Source organism: Dermacentor albipictus, chromosome 6 (assembly GCF_038994185.2).
Source record: "Dermacentor albipictus isolate Rhodes 1998 colony chromosome 6, USDA_Dalb.pri_finalv2, whole genome shotgun sequence".
Classification (NCBI taxonomy): Eukaryota; Metazoa; Arthropoda; class Arachnida; order Ixodida; family Ixodidae; genus Dermacentor; species Dermacentor albipictus.
Window position 1 is genome coordinate 57,465,417 of NC_091826.1, and position 17,892 is coordinate 57,483,308.

The 17,892-nt window shown below is 45.0% G+C and overlaps 1 protein-coding gene across 1 annotated transcript in view; it reads right to left on the minus strand.

The window, feature by feature from the left end:
• Positions 1-3,319: 3,319 nt before the first annotated feature.
• The window catches only part of stan (Protocadherin-like wing polarity protein stan), a 72,474-nt gene continuing 57,901 nt past the window's right edge, over positions 3,320-17,892 (minus strand). Inside the window, exons 26-33 of the mRNA XM_065424488.1 lie at positions 17,037-17,103; positions 16,868-16,947; positions 15,230-15,398; positions 14,618-14,713; positions 12,469-12,628; positions 9,658-9,828; positions 7,830-8,259; positions 3,320-4,583 (exon numbers count right to left, since the gene is read on the minus strand). Coding sequence (XP_065280560.1) covers positions 4,559-4,583; positions 7,830-8,259; positions 9,658-9,828; positions 12,469-12,628; positions 14,618-14,713; positions 15,230-15,398; positions 16,868-16,947; positions 17,037-17,103 — 1,198 coding nt within the window. The 3' untranslated portion in view covers positions 3,320-4,558. The remainder of the gene's footprint in view (positions 4,584-7,829; positions 8,260-9,657; positions 9,829-12,468; positions 12,629-14,617; positions 14,714-15,229; positions 15,399-16,867; positions 16,948-17,036; positions 17,104-17,892) is intronic.

The window sequence follows — 17,892 nt, forward strand, 5'->3', positions numbered from 1 at the left end:
CTTTTTTTTATTGTATCCCTGAAATGGAATGTAAAATGGCAAAACGTGATCACAAGTCACTTCTGCAAAATTACACTGAATGTACATCAGAGGCATGAAAAACAAGTCATGGATTGGTCAAAAATGTGTAGATAGAAATGTGTTCATGCTTGTTGGCAGTTTTCATCTCTGCCTATTGTTACAATAGTGCTATAATGTATCTGTTATTAAAGAAATCTGCTAGGCTGGTGTAAGCTTCAATATAGTAATGAAATTAATACTGCATACATTCTCTCTAATGAGCATACTGAAGCTTACGGAAGTGTGTTGGATGGTGCATGGTCTATTTTAAAAGGACAGTAAACAGAAACACGTCACTTTAGACTGATGACGTATTCCTATGAAACTCTATTGTTCATTTCGCAGTAAAAGGTTGATAACTAGAAATTTCATTTCTCAATTTCGTGCGGAAACTCCAGCGCCAGTGTGACGTCGCGGATTGCAAGGTAATTTTTTTCCATATTTGGGTTCTTTTGTGCGGGCGAACGTGCTTGAAAGTTGCCAAGTTCAGTCGTTTGCTCTTGGAACACAATTTAGTCTTTGTTAACAAATAAAAGATAAACTACCTTAAATAAATCGGTATATAGGTTGGCCCGGAACATAGGTTGACTCCTGACCTTGACTTGGACGGATGGCGACTCGCAATGTGCTGAAGACTGCTATATAAGACTAGGAGCAGCAATAGCTGTGTTTCCTGTTTGGGGGGGTGAACCTCGACCTGTATTCCGGTTTATACGGTAGGTCGGAGCCAACCCGTCCATAGTTCTTGTCTCTTTTTCCGACTTATCAAGCCTACCCTCATAGTAAGAAAGGCTTTTCTTTTTTTGGTATTGTGGAAGAGTAATTTACCAACACAGTTGAAATAATTTTGCTCTTTGGCATCCCATTTTAGACTTGTTTCTGTTCTTGTGTCCTGTCAATCGTGGCAGAGTTAGGATCTTCTCTGGGTGACTGTACACAGCTGCATGCTATTTCTCACATTTGCTTGCTCTTTTTTGAGCAGCATGCATCAACCAAAGAAGGTATTAAAGAGCTTGCGGAGGCTTTTTCTCGGCGACTGTGATTCATACAAAGTTGGCAATAGAGAGATTTAGATTAGGGGACACAATCGGCTTGCGTCCTCTAATCTAAAGCTCTCTAATCCTCACAGCAACTGTAGCGGCCTCTTACTCGGCTATCGTGATTACAATAAAAAAGAACCACTTTTGATGGAACAAACGTTTTCACAGTCGTAGCCCACCCTTCAGTACAATCTATGACCATGAATTACACTCCTCAAAGCAAAGGTAAACATTTAACCCACACAAATAACTGCATAAAACAACAGTTAAATTTTTGTATGCATTCATACCTAGATATAGTGAATGTAGATGTAATGAATCACCGGATGAAACAAAGCGTTTTTTGCTTACATTAATGTATGGGGAATCTTCTGCTTATGAGGAATGTATTTCTGTGTCAGATCCAAATTTGTTGTGACGAACTTCTACTGCATAAGTGAAATTTCCAGCCTAAAGGAAGCTCCAAGAATAGTTTCGATTTGCTCAGTCATTGCTACTCATTCTGCTGTCCCTTGTTGAATTAACATGCTAATTTTGCCTTTGGGTGTGGCTTCACGGCAGTATGGAGTGCATTGCTGTGAAGACTTGCTTGCTGCAAAAACAATTGTGAAAGAAAAGCTTCCGGGTAACCGACACGTAATTTAAAGATGTTAGTTTTTCATTGTGGGTTATACGCATGGAAACACGGCAGGTGGCACAGCAGGGTCAGGATTTCAAAGGTTGCCGAACTGGTAAATGACCAGCAATTAAGAACAGCTTCACAAAATTTTAGCAAACTACTAATGCCCGCTCTGAATTAAGTGCTTGCTTGGTAATTATGATGACCATTACTGACAACACGGTGAGGCAGAAGTGTAATCTATAATCATAATTAAATAAAGCTGCTTTTTTTTTACACAGTGAACGGAAGTGTGCATAACAGTGAATACAGACATACGTACATCACTTGCCAGCGCCCATTCTGCAGAATGAATTTCGACAGAGCAATGACGAATCGGTGAGCAGTGAAGCTGGTTTGCATTTGAATCCTGGGCTCTGTGATGTCTATAGTTTTTTTTATTGCACTTACAGTGTTCTTTAGATCATTGAATCTGTTAGCTTTCACAATCATACTGTGAAAGGTCGGAGTTTTAGAGCTTGTTTGTAACTGTCGTAATGACAACAATTCTATTACTTTTGATTGGCACCCTGTTTAGGGCAAAACTGATTTCGAGAGAATAAAGGCACAGTTACCAATTGAATTTTGAGACTCCCGAGTCAAATTCAGAGGATGTCTCAATTGTAAGTGCTTTTTGCCACTGGCGAGCTGCCCTTACTACTATTGTGTTCATAACTTTGACTGGTTGCCATCTTGATAATTCAGATCCACCACCACCACCCACTCTAGAGAATCATTGTGTAACTGCAACCGAAATTTCAGCTGCCGTTACATAGGCATTTCAAAAATAAAACCATGGATATTCCTGTTTGTGCCATAGGTCATCCAAACTGCGACTATAGGGCCGAGTGCCTGTTCGCGGTGTTCCCACGGAACAAGCTCTGCTATATTTTTAATAAACTGTGAATGTGTTGAATAACAATTTTCAGTGCTTTCCACAAAATTTTAGTATTTGTTGGTTTTTGACTCCAGTACTTTCTAAACAAAGTTGGCATCTGTGTTAAGGTATGCAAACGGGCACAACAGATGTGGACTGGTGAATACGATTATCTCAAATTTTGCATAGTAAGGACTCGATTCAGGTCGTCTTGGAAGTAGGCTGAAGGTGCCACTTTTCCCCGCAACAGTTCTTTCAGAGCACAGCTCTTCGGCGCCCATTCCTGCGGCGAGCGTCGGCATCGTACTTGATAACCGAGTGAATGAGCACAGAAAAAAAATGGAAGCGAATGGAAAGGCGGTGATAGCAAAGAGAGCGCGAGGAGGAAAACGGAGGAGGAGGGTGCAGCGGCACCATGAGGTGGGAAGCGGAGGAGGAAGGTATGGTGAAAGCACGAGAAGTGTAGCGCCGTGCAAGACAGTCTGTGCGGTGACGACGGCTATGACACGGCACCAGAGTAGCGCGTGTCTGTACGGAAACAAAGCCCTGCACGAGTGGAGGTCTCTCCGCAGCGGCTGCTGTGAATTGCGCCCACGCGTCACCCACGCGCTGCCTCTCGCGATCTGATTAGCGAGGCAGTCGCACCACTCTGCGCTCCGTTTGCAATGTGTCACATGAGACAGATTATGTGTGCCAGCCAATATATTGCGAGATGAAAACACGTATGGAACTGCACTCAAGTTTCGTATTACAAGTATCGTAATCACGGGTGAAAAATTTTTTTTCTTCTCTCTAATGCAAGTGAACTTAGCTTTGTAAAAAATGGCTTCTGACGCTTTGCTAGAGGTGCTCCAGGTGACCAGGCACATGTAATATCTGCTTTTGCCTTTGTTCTTGTTGAGGTCAGGATTTGCAAAAAATGTCATAAAGAAACACATACATAGTATAATATATAATGAAGGTAACATCTTGCAGCATGTAACAAATATTTGGATGTAATGAAGGTACTTTCATGTTAGATGCGCCTCCATTACAGCAAGGTTCGACTAGCTTCACCTGTGTAACAGTAACTGCTAGGCTCGAGGAGCTCGGCACAAGGCTGTGCCTTTGAGTTTTTGAGACTGAGTGCAACGAAGAACAGTGGTCCAAATTCTTTAAGAGGCCATATATATGTACTTGTCTCATTCCCCATGAAATGGAGACGCACTTAGCTTGAACTTTAGTGTCTACACACTGCTGCATGGTTGTAGCTTTGACACAGGCACTAGGGGCTAGAAAAAGATAGTGAAAAAGTTTGAATCATAATAACACCTTCAAAACATGCAATGCGTGAAGTAATTAACCATTGACCGATTAAGCATTGGCAAATGTAAAACGTGTGTCAATGTACTTGGCGCCAGCTTTGTCCGTCGCCATCAACAAAGCATTCACTTCGTGGTCAACTTTAATATCAATTTCTCATTTCGAACTTCAGCTGCATTTATGCAAATATGAGTTTCAGAGAAAAGCATTCCCAGCATGCACTTGTGTGACATTTACATTTCCTTGTGAACTTTGCATATATAAATGGGGGAAGGGCAGTGGTTCTCACAACTACTTCTACTTCTACCATTTGGCTTTTATTGGCTTTTTTTTATTTGTTTCTGGGCTGTCGTACAGGGCCCTTCTTGAGTTTGTATGTGTACAATGCATGTATATCATGTGAAAGCGACGATGATTGATTGGTCCCAAAGTGGATGGAATGTGAACATTTGTTTTCTCCCCCCTTCCCGAGGTCATCGGGGTCACGAGGTCATCGTCCTGACCTTGCTAGTCTGTCGCTGCCTTGCCAGACGTTTGTTCCTGTTGTATGTACAGAGTTGGCTGTGGCGGCAGCTGGGAGAGGAGGGAGGCAAGTGAGACAGACGTTGCCCTGAGATCTTTCTACACGGACGTTTCATTGCTGTCCCTGGAAAGAAAAAAGAAGAGTGGCTTGAAAATGCGGAAATAAAGAATGCTGTCAGAACTCTTGATTTCAATTGTTCGCTTCTTGGTATTGCCTTCTACTGCGACTCTTTCATTTTCTATTTTTGTTATCACACTTCCCACCTTATTTGTTGTTGTTGCTGTTACAATACTTGGTAGCTTAGAAGAACTTCTTGCTGGGTTAGTTGGTGCATTGCTTTGAAGAACCAAGTTGCGCAACTTGGTTTTTCAAGACAATTCTTAGTGTTTTTGTATTGATCGATCTGAATTGCATTTATTTTTGTATTAGTTGAATATATTTATATCCACTTCTGCTAGGGCCTCCAGATGACCTGCAGTATTCTCTAAATAAATAAAAAAAAATATGGGAAATGTGCCGAATTTTGCTATAACACTGGTACAAGTATGGAAGAATGCTGGATGCAAGAAGCCAAATGTAAAAGGGGCTCTACAACACATAATGAAAAACCTGCTTTCCACTCAACAACGTTCCTCTAAAGCTTGATGATCTGCTATAAGAGCTTACAGAATCTGCCATAAAATTGTACAGGACAGAGGTTTCATTTTATTCCACTTCCATTGGGAAATAGGAGAGGCCTGGAGAAACCATGAAAGTCAGTTCACTTCTTTGGTAAATATAAATTTTTGCTCTGTGAAGGCGTGCTGTTTGCGATTTCATAGATCAGTGCGTTGGTCACAAAAGTCACTACACACAGAAACCCTGAATTCGAGGCTACGTGCTGAGGCTTTGTGGGAGTTTGATTTTCTCCAAAAATCTTAAGTCCTATAAACTTTTGTTGCTGACTGTACATTCAGCAGGGCCCATGAATGTTTGACCAAAAGGTTGCCTGCCTTTCCCTTAAACTTGATGAATTCCCCGCCACATTTTTTGTTTTTTGTAGCACACTTACAAAGACAATAACCATCGGTCAGGTTTCTTTAGATGTGTCTAACAAGTGCTTCTGGCATGACCATTATGGCATGACCAGTGGCGCCATCTTGTGGCAGATGACAATACTGCTACGCTGATGCAATGGCCTCCAGGATTGGGTATAGGCATGGACTGATCTTGGTGGCCATGGTGACAACTAAACAAGGGTGGAACGCCATAATGGCGTGGCATGGACAGTATTTGGTTGCCAATAAGCACGTAGCGCCGTCGTTAACATGGTGGCGATGAAGAGGAAGTTCACTTAGCACATCGAGCAGAACGAGCTTGGTGCCCAGCTAGACGGTCGCTACATTCACCGATTCCTCAGCCATGTTCAATGCACTCGCACTCATGGCCATGCCAAATCCGCCAATAAATGTGGCCACTCGTCGCATCTCAGCCGCTACATAATTGGTGACCATAGACATCCTAACCAGAGCACCAACAAGTACTGGCTCAGCACCATCAGCCACCAAGCCTCACCTGCAGCTATGGACCAGCTGGAAAAAGAGTGGTGCCCACCGATGATGCTCAACGACTCTTGGCATGCGCAATTGTGGTCGAATTGTCCACACAACCCTATCATGTGGTTTGCTCAGGTAGACGTGCAGATATACGACAATGGCACGTCATCACAGCTCTGGCAGTACCTGCTCCTCAAACGAGAGATACCCGCCCACGTCTTCTCTCGTCTTGACCTTCTGCCACCAGACGAGAACCTGTAGGAAGGCCTCAAGACCGCCTTCTTCGAATACTTCGGCATACCAATTCCTCATATACTATGCAGCCCGCGCAGTGTCCTTTGAAGGCTGATGCTCCTGAAGGAGCCGCTCAACCTGCATCGTCCTCTTTGCTACTGGCGCTTGGTGAGAGCTGCACCACTACTCGCAAATCTACCACAACACCTACACCACAGGAGCCATGACGGGGAGACCACATGATAACTGTGCCTTCTGCATCTCATCCCCATTCTACGGTGACCAACTTCCTACCCCACTGTCAGCTCTATCAAATCTACAACCAGTGAGCCCGCAACTTCTCAGTGATGACTTTCAAGTATTGCCTCCAAGTTCTGGAGACGCTACAGCCATTAGCAGTGCCTTTGCAGACAGCGGGATGCGTACCGGTGCATCTGTTCCCACCGAGATCCTGCGGCAATCCTGTGCCCGTCCCGTGGCACCCTTGCCTTCTGATCCTCACTCAAAGTGCATCAGAACTGTCTCAATTCACACGCCCCAGGTGCTGGTGTGACGGTCCATCCAAAAGTTACCTCCTTAGCTCACACAACTGGACACGGAAAGCCTCTTGTCTACTGCAGACAACAGACCCACAGGCACCCATCCCTTCGCTGTCGCCGACTGTGCCACTAAATTCCCAGGTGCCAGATTAGACACTCTTGCCGCATGCCTTAGAAGCAACCAAGCACACCATCAAGCTCTTCTTACTAAGCCCGACTAAAGTTCCAACCATGGCGACATGGTTGCATCTATCAAGCAAGCCTGATTCCGTCACCCCAAACTCGCCACCGATAGCAACCTACGGCAAGCCTACCTTTTCCGGGTTCGAGAAACAAGTCTGCATTGCCCACTCACATACAGTATCCCAATACAGCCAAGACCTCATCCGTTGCTCCACTTCCAAGCCCCACCACCGGAGTATATAGCATATACACTCTCAGCCTCTACCTTTTTGACCTCGACTCATTCCGACTAGCTCCTTGATTGTCAAACTGTACATAATAGTGTATTGTGTGTATAGCTTCCTAACGCCATTCCCTTTTGTAAATATTTTCGGTGTGCTCACATGTACATGCATATTCTTTTTTGTGACTTTATTTTTGCTCGTTCGCGCTAGGTGGTGGCCCCTGAAGGTCCACCGTTAATATAATGGCGATAAAGAGCTAGTTCGCTAGGCATGCGGAAGGGAACGAGCTAGGTGCCCGGCTAAATGGTCGCAATATTCGTTGATTGTTCGGCCGTGTTCAATGTGCCCGCATCCACGGCCATGCCGGCTCCTCCAATAAACGTGGCCGCTCATCGCATCTCAGCTACCACAAGCATAAGACTACCCGAAACGTAATACCTGATGGTCAATATTGCAATAAGATTCAAAAGCAATGACACAACTCCCAACAACATTAGCTTCAGGATGTACAGCGCTCGTATACAGTAGCAGAATGGCCACTATTTCTATGACGTGGTATGCTGGGTGACGTGTCATACAAAAGTGAAAGCGTCCCCAACAACAACAATAAATCAAGGATACAGCTCCAATAACCCTGGCTGTCGCAATTCTTACTCAGAATCAGATGCGGCTAGTGGCGGCATGTTTGGCTTGTGGCACAGGCCGTCCTTGCCCTTGGGTGTCGGCTGATCGAGGTTGTTCCTGAACTCGCCGTCCTCATCAGCCCACTGAACGTTAGACGAGGGAGAGAGCAGGCCCTGTGGGGATGACAAAGTTGGCACCAACGGCGACTGACTGTAGATAGAGGTTATCCCAGCCGCGGTGCCGTAGCTGTGGGAGGTGGTCAATGAGCCCAGGGTGGGAACAGACGTGAGCACCCCTTGCTGTGGCGAAGCCAACGACTGCTGGTGCTGCCCCAACTGTGGAGGCAACCCGCAGTCCCACAGACTGCCACCGTTGTAGACTATCGGTGACATGACTTCGGACATGGTGACTGGAGCAGTAGACACGGGTGACATAGTTGTCGTGGGAGGAAGCGGCACATCTGGAAAGGAAAACGAAATGAGTCACGATATTGTTTTTATTCGTGGTTCAAGCACAGTTTGGATAAAGCCACTGCATCTACGCGCCACTGCCGCTTTCTTGAGTAGCGACAACCTTTGTTGTGCGCCGCCTTTTCTGCTCACACCAAATCCGGTTCCGGTATTTCCGGTTCCGGCATTTCCGATTTAAAAATTTCCGGTTCTGGCGTTTCGGCTTCCTGGAGTTGCGCTGCGGGAATTTCCGCTTTGACTGCTGTTAGACGATGGCGAGATGCCCGCGCGTGCTTAGCAGGGCTGTGGCAGTCACCATAAGAAGAATGCAAAGGGGACAAGCTGTTGTATTCCGCTGAAGTAGTAGTTCGCGGTCGCTGTTGTCCAAATGCACGAAAAACGGCAGTGGTCTCCAAGCGCCCAGGCACTACATTCCACTGTACGTTATCGCTCGTGCCACAACCCATCTCAGGTTGACGCGAAGCAGCGAACACGAGCAGATCGCTGGTTACAGTAGGCGGTGGTTCTTGGATGGAGTCGCATTCACAGTTTCAACCGCAACTCGTGCAATTAAAGCCTCTTCAGCGGCGCGAAAGTAAACAACGCTAAAAAACAAAGTGTCACTTCCACTCGGAATTTCCAAGCTGCAGCTACGTAAGTTCTGCTTGCCGCCGGAAGCTAAGGGGGTGAGTGGGAGGGGAGCGTGGAGGAGGAGGGCAGGTTGGCGGTACTTAACCTGGTTGGCGGAAACGTTTATGGAGGGGCTTTAAGTTTGGATAGCCGAAACACAGAGTACTACGAGGGACTGAGAAAGTTTGTGAAATATAATTTGTGCAAAGGAAAGACTTTCTCATGGCCTGAGCGCAGAGCCTCGAAAAACCCAGATCATGACAGCTGCATGTACAAAAGGTGTCAAAACAATGAAAACATCTGACTGCGAGATTTACGCATTAGCTGCAAAGAAGTTCAGTTCTTTCGTAAGTTCAGCATTCGGTTGGGTCTTGCAAATAACGGTGCAGCACAGGCTTAATTGCTTAGACATCACGGTATGCTCAATTTGCTTGTTTGCAGCGCACAATAATTAGCGTATCTTAGGGGAAAGACTTTCCCTGCTACAATCAATAATCTGTTTCACAAATTGCTCAAAATGTATTTTGCATATGTAGCAGTGAGCCAAATTTAAGCTAGCAGCCATGTGTAGCCTAGTTGATTACACATCAGTGAAGACTGACCAGTCCAGGAAACTTGTTTCCACTAGCAGTTACTCTCTAGCTAGCTTGATGCTAACATGTGGGCTAACGTAAGTCAGGGACTCAAGTCATCTTGCAGAAGTCGCCACCACCAAAAGAACATATACTTGTAAACAAACCACACCGCTGAAAACATTCTATATTAGCATGGATCCATACCTTCCTCACGAACAGTTGGGAGGCCAGAGGTATCTCTCCAGGATGGCTTTGACTCTTCCTCATCTGAAGAGTGACTTGATGCAAGGTCAAGGGAGGCGTGGTCCAGGGACATTTCCGAGTCCGAGTCTGACGTGGTGCGGCGCTTTCGTACCACTTCGCCCGCGTCAGGATCTATCGGCAAATAATTTTGCGCACATAAGCAACACTTTGTACTTGCAGCACATCCAAACAGGTCACTGCACTGCAAATTCCCATGCAAGCTTTCTTTCCTACCGTGCACCTCCTACTGTGCACGTGTTTTGTTTCCTCATTGCAGCATCACCCTTAACCTTCTCTCTCCCCGATGTCGACGCATGTCTGCAGCATTCGACACAGCAAAGGCCACACCCCATTCAACACATGCAGTCAGCTGCAGCATGTCTCTGCCACGTGTATTGGTGTGTATGTAAAATACTGGCTTCTAAGCACACACACTGTTGTTGGTGTCACTGAGACACATTCCAGTACGCATTTCTTTGCCGGCTCTGCTCACAACTGCAACAGCTCTCACTTTGTGCACGCATCTGTGTTCGGTTATTTTTATTCTCAGTGTCTCCTTGCCTCACACTACCCTTCCTGCTAGGGTTGCCAACTCTCGAGTGGATGAAGTCGGGAGGAGGGGAAGGGAGGAGACGTAAGGGAACAGCCAGGGTCGGCTGTTGCTTACCTCTCCTCTCTCCCCCTTTTCCCTCCCATCTCAGTTCCAAGAGATGCCAGTCGGTATGTGCAACAAAGCAGAACAAATTTTGTACATTACGACTGTGTAGTGATTCACAACATGAGAAGTGCCTTATAGTTGCCTAACACAGCTATCAATAAGAATAGAGGTACTGTGAATGGTTAAACCCTGCAACAAACCTAGAACCGTGACAAAAACGAAACTGCATTTATGTTTATGCGTGTAGACAATGCAACAGAACACAAAAAAGAAGGATGTGCAAACGAGTTGTCAGGCATTATAAAAATGAAATCGCGTGCATTTATGGATATTCAGTAGAAAAAAAAGCAACAGCAAAAGTTCTGACATGTGGCCATCTCGACTGGGTCGACACAGGACATTTACAAAACAATCGCGACTGTCTCGCTAAATTCAAGACGGTCGGCAACCCTACTTCCTGCCATTTATGGCCATGCATGCCTTACCATGGTGTGCGTGTTTGTTTATTACTGAAGCATGATGGTGTCTCCTACCTGATAAGAAAATTTTTTAAAAGCTTCTTTGTGGCTTCTGACAGCCTTTTAGGTGATGTGGTCAGTGGTGGTTGATATGTATAGAGGAAGGGGAAGATAGGTTCAGGGTTGAGAGGAGGAAAGAGAGGTAGTGGTCCTTGTACTGACTGATTGCCACAAGTGATGTTGTCGCAGGGTGAGGGGAGCACCTAAAGGGGAAGCCACGGTGCCAACTGGATGACACAAGTGATGATGCCATTCATTTGTAGTGAGACTCTCGCTACACAGTTAAACCTGATTGTAACAAACATCAACATAACAAAATTCTTGATATAATGAAGTATTCAACATTTTATAACTTCTTGTTCACAGAACACCATGTATCTTGAGCTTCAATATATAAGGCAGTGTGTCAATACACAATTTCAATATAACAAAATTTCACTGCCGCCACGCATGAATAGTGTGGCAATAAATGAAAACTCCCGCTGACACAGATGGAATTACATGCAGCTACTTGTGAACGCACCTCTCAAATCATGCGCCGTGCTACAGAGAGTGGCTGCTGAAGTATAGCAGCATAGGAGCAAGACTTCCTCGCCATCATGCTCCATATAAAGTCCAAGTGCGATAAGACTCTATCAAGCCCTGCATGCCGTGTATTGTGGATGCCAGGAAAAGTGGGCAAGGATGAGCCGAGAAGGATAGTGGCTTGATGCACCAGCAAGGGAAGGGAAGGAGAGGAGGGGGCAAGCGCGTGATGGGGGAGGGGAGTGGGGGACATGTGAGCACGCATCTCCTTCTCTGGCTGTTAGCGCGGGTGAGCGCATATGCGACCCAGGTGCCCTACCTTTAAGGTAATTTGCTGCAGACGTAAAGGCTGGGCAAGCCGAGATAACTGTGGCTTCATATGTGCGCCTCCTTCCTGCGTGTTTAGTGCTGGATATCGCGTAATCTCGAGTTTCGGGGACAAGTTGAAGTGAGAGGCAGATGAAGCATTTGCTCCTTTCTGCCTGCGCTCTTGATGATAGTGTCATCCCGCTGCAGGCGACACTATCAAGCTGCAGTGGCAGAGTGAACACAAATGCATCACAGGCTTCGCATCGTGCCATCAATGTGAAGATATTGTTAACATAACATGAATCCATGTCTTTGGTCATCAACTATCAAATTCAACAAAATTAAATTCTCTTCGTCACTGAAACTTGGTTTTATGATTGCCCGATAATTCAGAAAATTTCGTGGCTGCTTCCGTGTAAGAAACATCCGGCGGTGACTGTGCTTATGTGCACAAAAGGTTGAATTTCAATACAACAAAATTATGCAATTAAGAAGTAAATTGCTGATTTTCCCGACCTGGTTATATCAAGGTCTAACCATACATGTCTTTTCCGTCGTTTGTGGCGACGAGGAGAGGCAATTGCCTGCATGCACGGCTGAGTTCTTCGCACACATCGATTGCCACAATGTGTGGCATCTGCAAGTCCCCCCTCCCCCCCCCCCCCTTTTTTCTTAAGCACGGAGGAGCAGGAATGCAGAAGTATATCTTGCATGCTTGATTTGACATCGACTATATAGACAGAAAGGCCGTAGTCTTCCTACCATTGTGCACATGGCTTCTGCGATGATGAACCCTTCCATTGCTATTCCAGGGGCTGCTCGATGTCTTAGCTGTGGAGCGGCTCGTCGTCGACGAAGTTGATATTCCAACATTGCGGTGAAGTATGTCAAAGGATGAGTTGTGGTACGCTAGCGCCGACCTCTGGGAAGTGACAGAGCAGAGAAAAAATCACCAGCCTATTTAGCACATGGATATCACATGAGCATGCTGCGCTTCACACCAGGGTGTCTACCAAGTTGACATTTCCAAATTCCCTGAGTTTTCCAGGTTTTCCCTGAGCACCTTTGCAAAATTCCCTGAATGAGCCAGAACTTTGTTTTATGTCAAGACAGGCTGACACCACGTTGCCCGATGCTGTCACTCTCTAGTAAGCATGCTAAAACAAAAAAATGACTTAATCCAGTTTGAATAGTAAGGAGTAATATCTATTTTATTTAAAAAGAAAACAGAAGGAAGGTGTTAGTAAAATGCACAGCGAAAGAAATGGTAAAGCCCATTCCAAATTGAGTCGAACGTTTTCAAATACGAATGAAAAGGAGGTGCATACATAAGTAAATATTTTTGAATATCAGCTATTTCTATCAACTGATAGCAAGCTCATCTGTATGAGGTCCTGAACTTTTTCACAACTAAGGTTCTCTCTCAGCAGCTGGGAAGTCAACCTAAACTGTTTTGACATACTCTCAGCCCGTACACAACATCTCAGTGTTGGGTTTCACGGCTTAAACAATTTATTTTGGTTTGGACGAGGGACACCTGTGTCTCAGCATCAGCCAACACTTAGTTTTTTTAGCTCAAGCTCCTTCAAAAAGGCGGCGGCACCCTTCCTTTCCCGTTAATTCCTCAGTGTGTCGGTCCTTTCTGTTCTCATCCTCCTTCTACCACGCTTTCACCACATGGATCATCTGAAGCATCCTCTTGGTCAATTGTACAGTCAACATTTGATTTTTCGGACTTCCGAGGGGCCGCAAAAAAAATTGAAAAAAAAAACGGGCAGTCTGAAAAAAATTTATGCATGTCTTTAACTGCCTTTAAGGGCTAAAATTACCACAGGCACGTCTGAAAAAGCTCTGAAGGCCTGCCAGTACGCCTATTAGGCATATCAGGGCTTGTACTGTGACAGGAGACGGGGTGCACGCATGTGTAATTAAGGAATACATACTGTGTCCCGTCACAATTGCCCCCTTCCCACGCTTGTTATGCTTCACCGCCTAACACTAATGTACTGAGGCGAAGCTAACTTTCGGAGACTGGCATTACGCAACGCGCTGTGCTCTGCGAGCTTCAAAGCAAATCGCGAGGATTACAAAGGCGGAGTCGGTGCCATTGGTGATAGCGGCGAATTCTTTCAATGAAAAACACGGCACCGCACGGCAAGAAGCTTAATAGCGAACATAGAAGCAGCTAGGCCTAACGTTGCCGCGGTGGTGGTTACGGCTGCCAGCGGATCTGCCTGCTAGAGTGCCGGTTCGAGGCGGCGGGATAATCAAAATAGCGGCGGTGGCGGCTTTGATTAATGCCATTTCAGACCTGCAGTCAGGGCAATATACATTGACTATATGCAGTACGTGGTGGTGCCGTAAAACCGTGCAAATTATCGGGCATGTCCGAAAAATCGGGCGTCTAGAAAATCGGTCGTTAACTACTCTGGCAATACATCGTGCCGATGACACGGCGTCAATGACGATTCGTTGCGATTCCTCTGTTACTGGAGCCAGCATTAACACGACTTTCGTTCCCTTTCAATAAAGTTACAGCTAATTTTCCCTGATAGAAGCACAAATTCCCTGAGTTTTCCCCGAGTTTTTCCAGACTGTTCAAATTCCCTGAGAATTCCCGGTTTTTCCGGTTGGTAGACACCCTGCACACACTAACTCAGCCTTGATAATGAGTAAACATAAGAGGAACAAAGCTATCTGTGCACTGCACAATGTACTGAATTCCTTAAGAGTCAATTATAAAATACACAATTTGGTTTCTCACACTCTGCAGTGAAATACATATGCTAAATACCTATTCGTTCTAATAATCACACCAAACTAATATATATTTGTGTTAGTGCAATGGGGTTATAGAGACACTGACTTACTATACATCAACATGACAGTACTGTACTAACTCAATACGAACCGAAATCATGGAAGCCCTGGTTCCACTGAGACTCTCGTCGTAAGGAATTTTCTTGCCCCTCATCCTAGCCCAAACATAGCACAGATGTTGACGAACCTAAACAAACAAAACAAAACAGAAGAAAAACCAACGAGGCAGTTATTTACACTGTCAGTGTTGTCGCATTGGTGACAACACTAATATAGCAACCTTTTAAAATAATTTGACAACTAAGCTGCTAGAAAACTATGTGCAAATTCTGCAGTTACTGCCACAAACACTTGTGAGTGGTTTATGTCTTATCACTAATTGCATGAAGCATCTACTTCTTGCTGCAGCATTTCATAACCATTATAGTATCGCTTATCACATAAGAGAATTGTGTGTTTTTTTCTGTATTTCCTTCTGTAATCCTAGAAGCCCATTAGTCACCAGAGTAATTGTGGAGGTTGTGTAAGGGAGTTTTGGGTTCATTCCACACAGACTATGTAATTAAGGTGGTGGCAAGTATACCATTACTGTTCAGCACTGGCAAAAATTGCATGTGACTGCATAACCAAGGGGGCTGTCACAATGTGAGACACGTGGGCTGCGACGAGGCTGCGACGAGGCTGCAAGGAACTGCACACAAACCCTTCTGTTCAGAATGCAGTAGCCGAGGAAGATGTAGATGCCAGTGATGAGACAAACTGTTGGAAAAGCGAGGCGCAGTTCTGGTGGCTCGTCGCTGACCGACAGCAGAGCAAGCGTCCAGCAACTGCCGACCAGCGGCAGAAGCAGTACGCTGACCCACAGCAGAACTCTGCAAGAAGAACACGGGCGACTGATTAATTGATTCACTGATTGATTAGGCTTAACATTACAAGCAACACACAGGCTATGAGGAGCACCAGAGCACAGGGCTCTGGATTAATTTTCACCATGGGGAAGTCTTTAGCACACACCTAAACCTAAGTACATGAATGCTTTCGCTCACTGCCCCTATTGTAATGCAGCTGCGGTTGCAGGAGATTGCTATTGCAGGATTGCTATTGCAGTTGCAGGAGATGGCGGTTGCAGCAGAATGCTATTGCTACATGTCCACCGCAGTGCGTGGGCAATATCCTAAAGCAGTGAAGCAAAAGGAGAAGACAAAGAAGTGGGATGACACGGATGCTGACACTGCCTCCGTGATGCCGCTTTTTTCCATTCTGCCGGCTGCTTTCACCGTGTAATAGTACTTCAAGATGGTGCTTGCAAGAACGACAAGACCACGTAAGTCTTTGTCACGTAAGTCTTAGTTACAGTCCTACAGGTCATTCTTAACTGCGTGTTGTTACAGTTCCCACACCGTTTATCTGTTCATTTTTACATGAGGGCAGCTATGATGTTGTATAATGCATGTCTGGAGTATTGCGTGGGATCATGGACAACTAGAGTGGTGCATAGTGGTCCTTGCAGGTGATCACTCACTGTAGCCGCGACTCTCTCCTGTTTGTTCTATGCTCTCGCTATGCTGGAAAGTTTCCTCTGGCTCCGTAATTCAGTTCTCTGTGTGTTTACAATCAATAAACAGGTATGTTTAATTACCATTGAGAGTAAAAATCATTATAATTTCATTATTACATTGTCTTCTTGTAAGAATTCTAGCAGTTTGGTGAATTAAGTTTGCTGTGAAATGATAAAGAAATAGCCCAGAAGATAAGGAAACAAGTAAGGCTTAGAAAAACAAGGTTCAACATCAGAACTTCTGGCATGTGCCACTACTTTTAACATTGGCCAGCAAAACTGGTTCCTTTGCCTTGAATCTCTCGTTTTTAAAGAGGCCCTGAAACATTTTTCGAACTTGTCATAGAATGTCCTCACTATTAGAGTATGCTGTCCCATGAATCTCATGCTGCGAAAATTTTTCAAATCCTTAAATTATAAGTATAATTATCGCACCAATACCCGGCTTTCTCCCTCTCTTGATCTCCACTAGCGCGCTGCCAGCTACACAGCGGAGAGGCCAAGTGGACAAAGCCTCGACTAAAAGTTGAGTGTCGCAGCGGCAAAATGGCTTGTCGCATCTTCCTGTGGTGGCCACGGTAGACTACACTACACAGAATGTCGCCGCCATCTCGGAGGCCATGTAAGGTACACGCACAAAAATGATTAGTCTATAATATTTTGCCATATAAGCATGACATGTTTGTCTCTTCCCCCATATGGTGTCAAAAACAGCTTTCAAGGTAAACAAATAAAAAAAATCATGAGGCCTGCATAGGTGGTTCGTTTTAGCATTTCACTAACCTCAAGTTTCCAAAGTCCATGACAGTGTCCTTGATCTGGACACTAGCTCGTATTGACAGCGAGAAGATCACAAGGGTTGCCTGCGTAAAGGCGCCAAAAAAAATGAAGAACCACCACTCCTTCCCTCAATTCAATAACCCTCGCTACAATGTCACATGACAAAGCTTACCAGAACCATGACACAGATTGGTCCCACCATGCTCCAGACAATGTTCTCATACATTGAAAGCCAGCAACTGCAAAGAAAAAGAAAATGTTTTCATAAAGTTCAGATTTCTACAGCTCACTCCTTCTAGCCATGGCATAAGAAAACACTCTACAGCAACTAAAAAAAAAAGGAGAAACTCGTATCATTTTTTAGCCAACGTTCGGGTAAACATCATCATATGTGGGAGTTCAGGTGCCATATGCATATCAATAAACAAAGCAAGACCAGTGCTTTGGACCTTTCTCCATGTTTCATATGTGCACACCACATGTTCATCACAGCACATACGCAATTTCAACCTGCGTACAAAAAAAAATTGACATGACCTTCAGGAAATATCAGGTAAAACAAAGAGTGCTCTGCAAAATATGACCAACTAAAGAGTAGTTCGGTAGAAAATTTCGCAGCTGCTGAAATGTGGCAACCTGAGTTGGACAAGCATCAGAAAGGGCATGCAGCCAAATGCCTACTGTAGCTATGTGGCACCTAGTATTATATACTACGGTAGTGAGTGTACGACGGCGAACAGCGCAGGTTAAGGTGCTTATAACTTTCAGCAGGCTTTGCTTAAGGCTTGTAATTGTCAGCAGCTTGTTCTTTAATAGAGATAAGAAGTTATTTTGAATTGCCACTCACTGATTCACCCAACCTGTCCTAACCCACAGCTGATAACACATTTGACTAACCATAGTTTCCAAGCACTCCTGTAAAGCTTCTAAAAGTAATTTAACAAAGAATATAAGCCTTATTACGATAATAAGCCTCCTCCAATAGTGTTAACATAGCCGGAATGTGCCACTAAACTAATTCGTCCTTG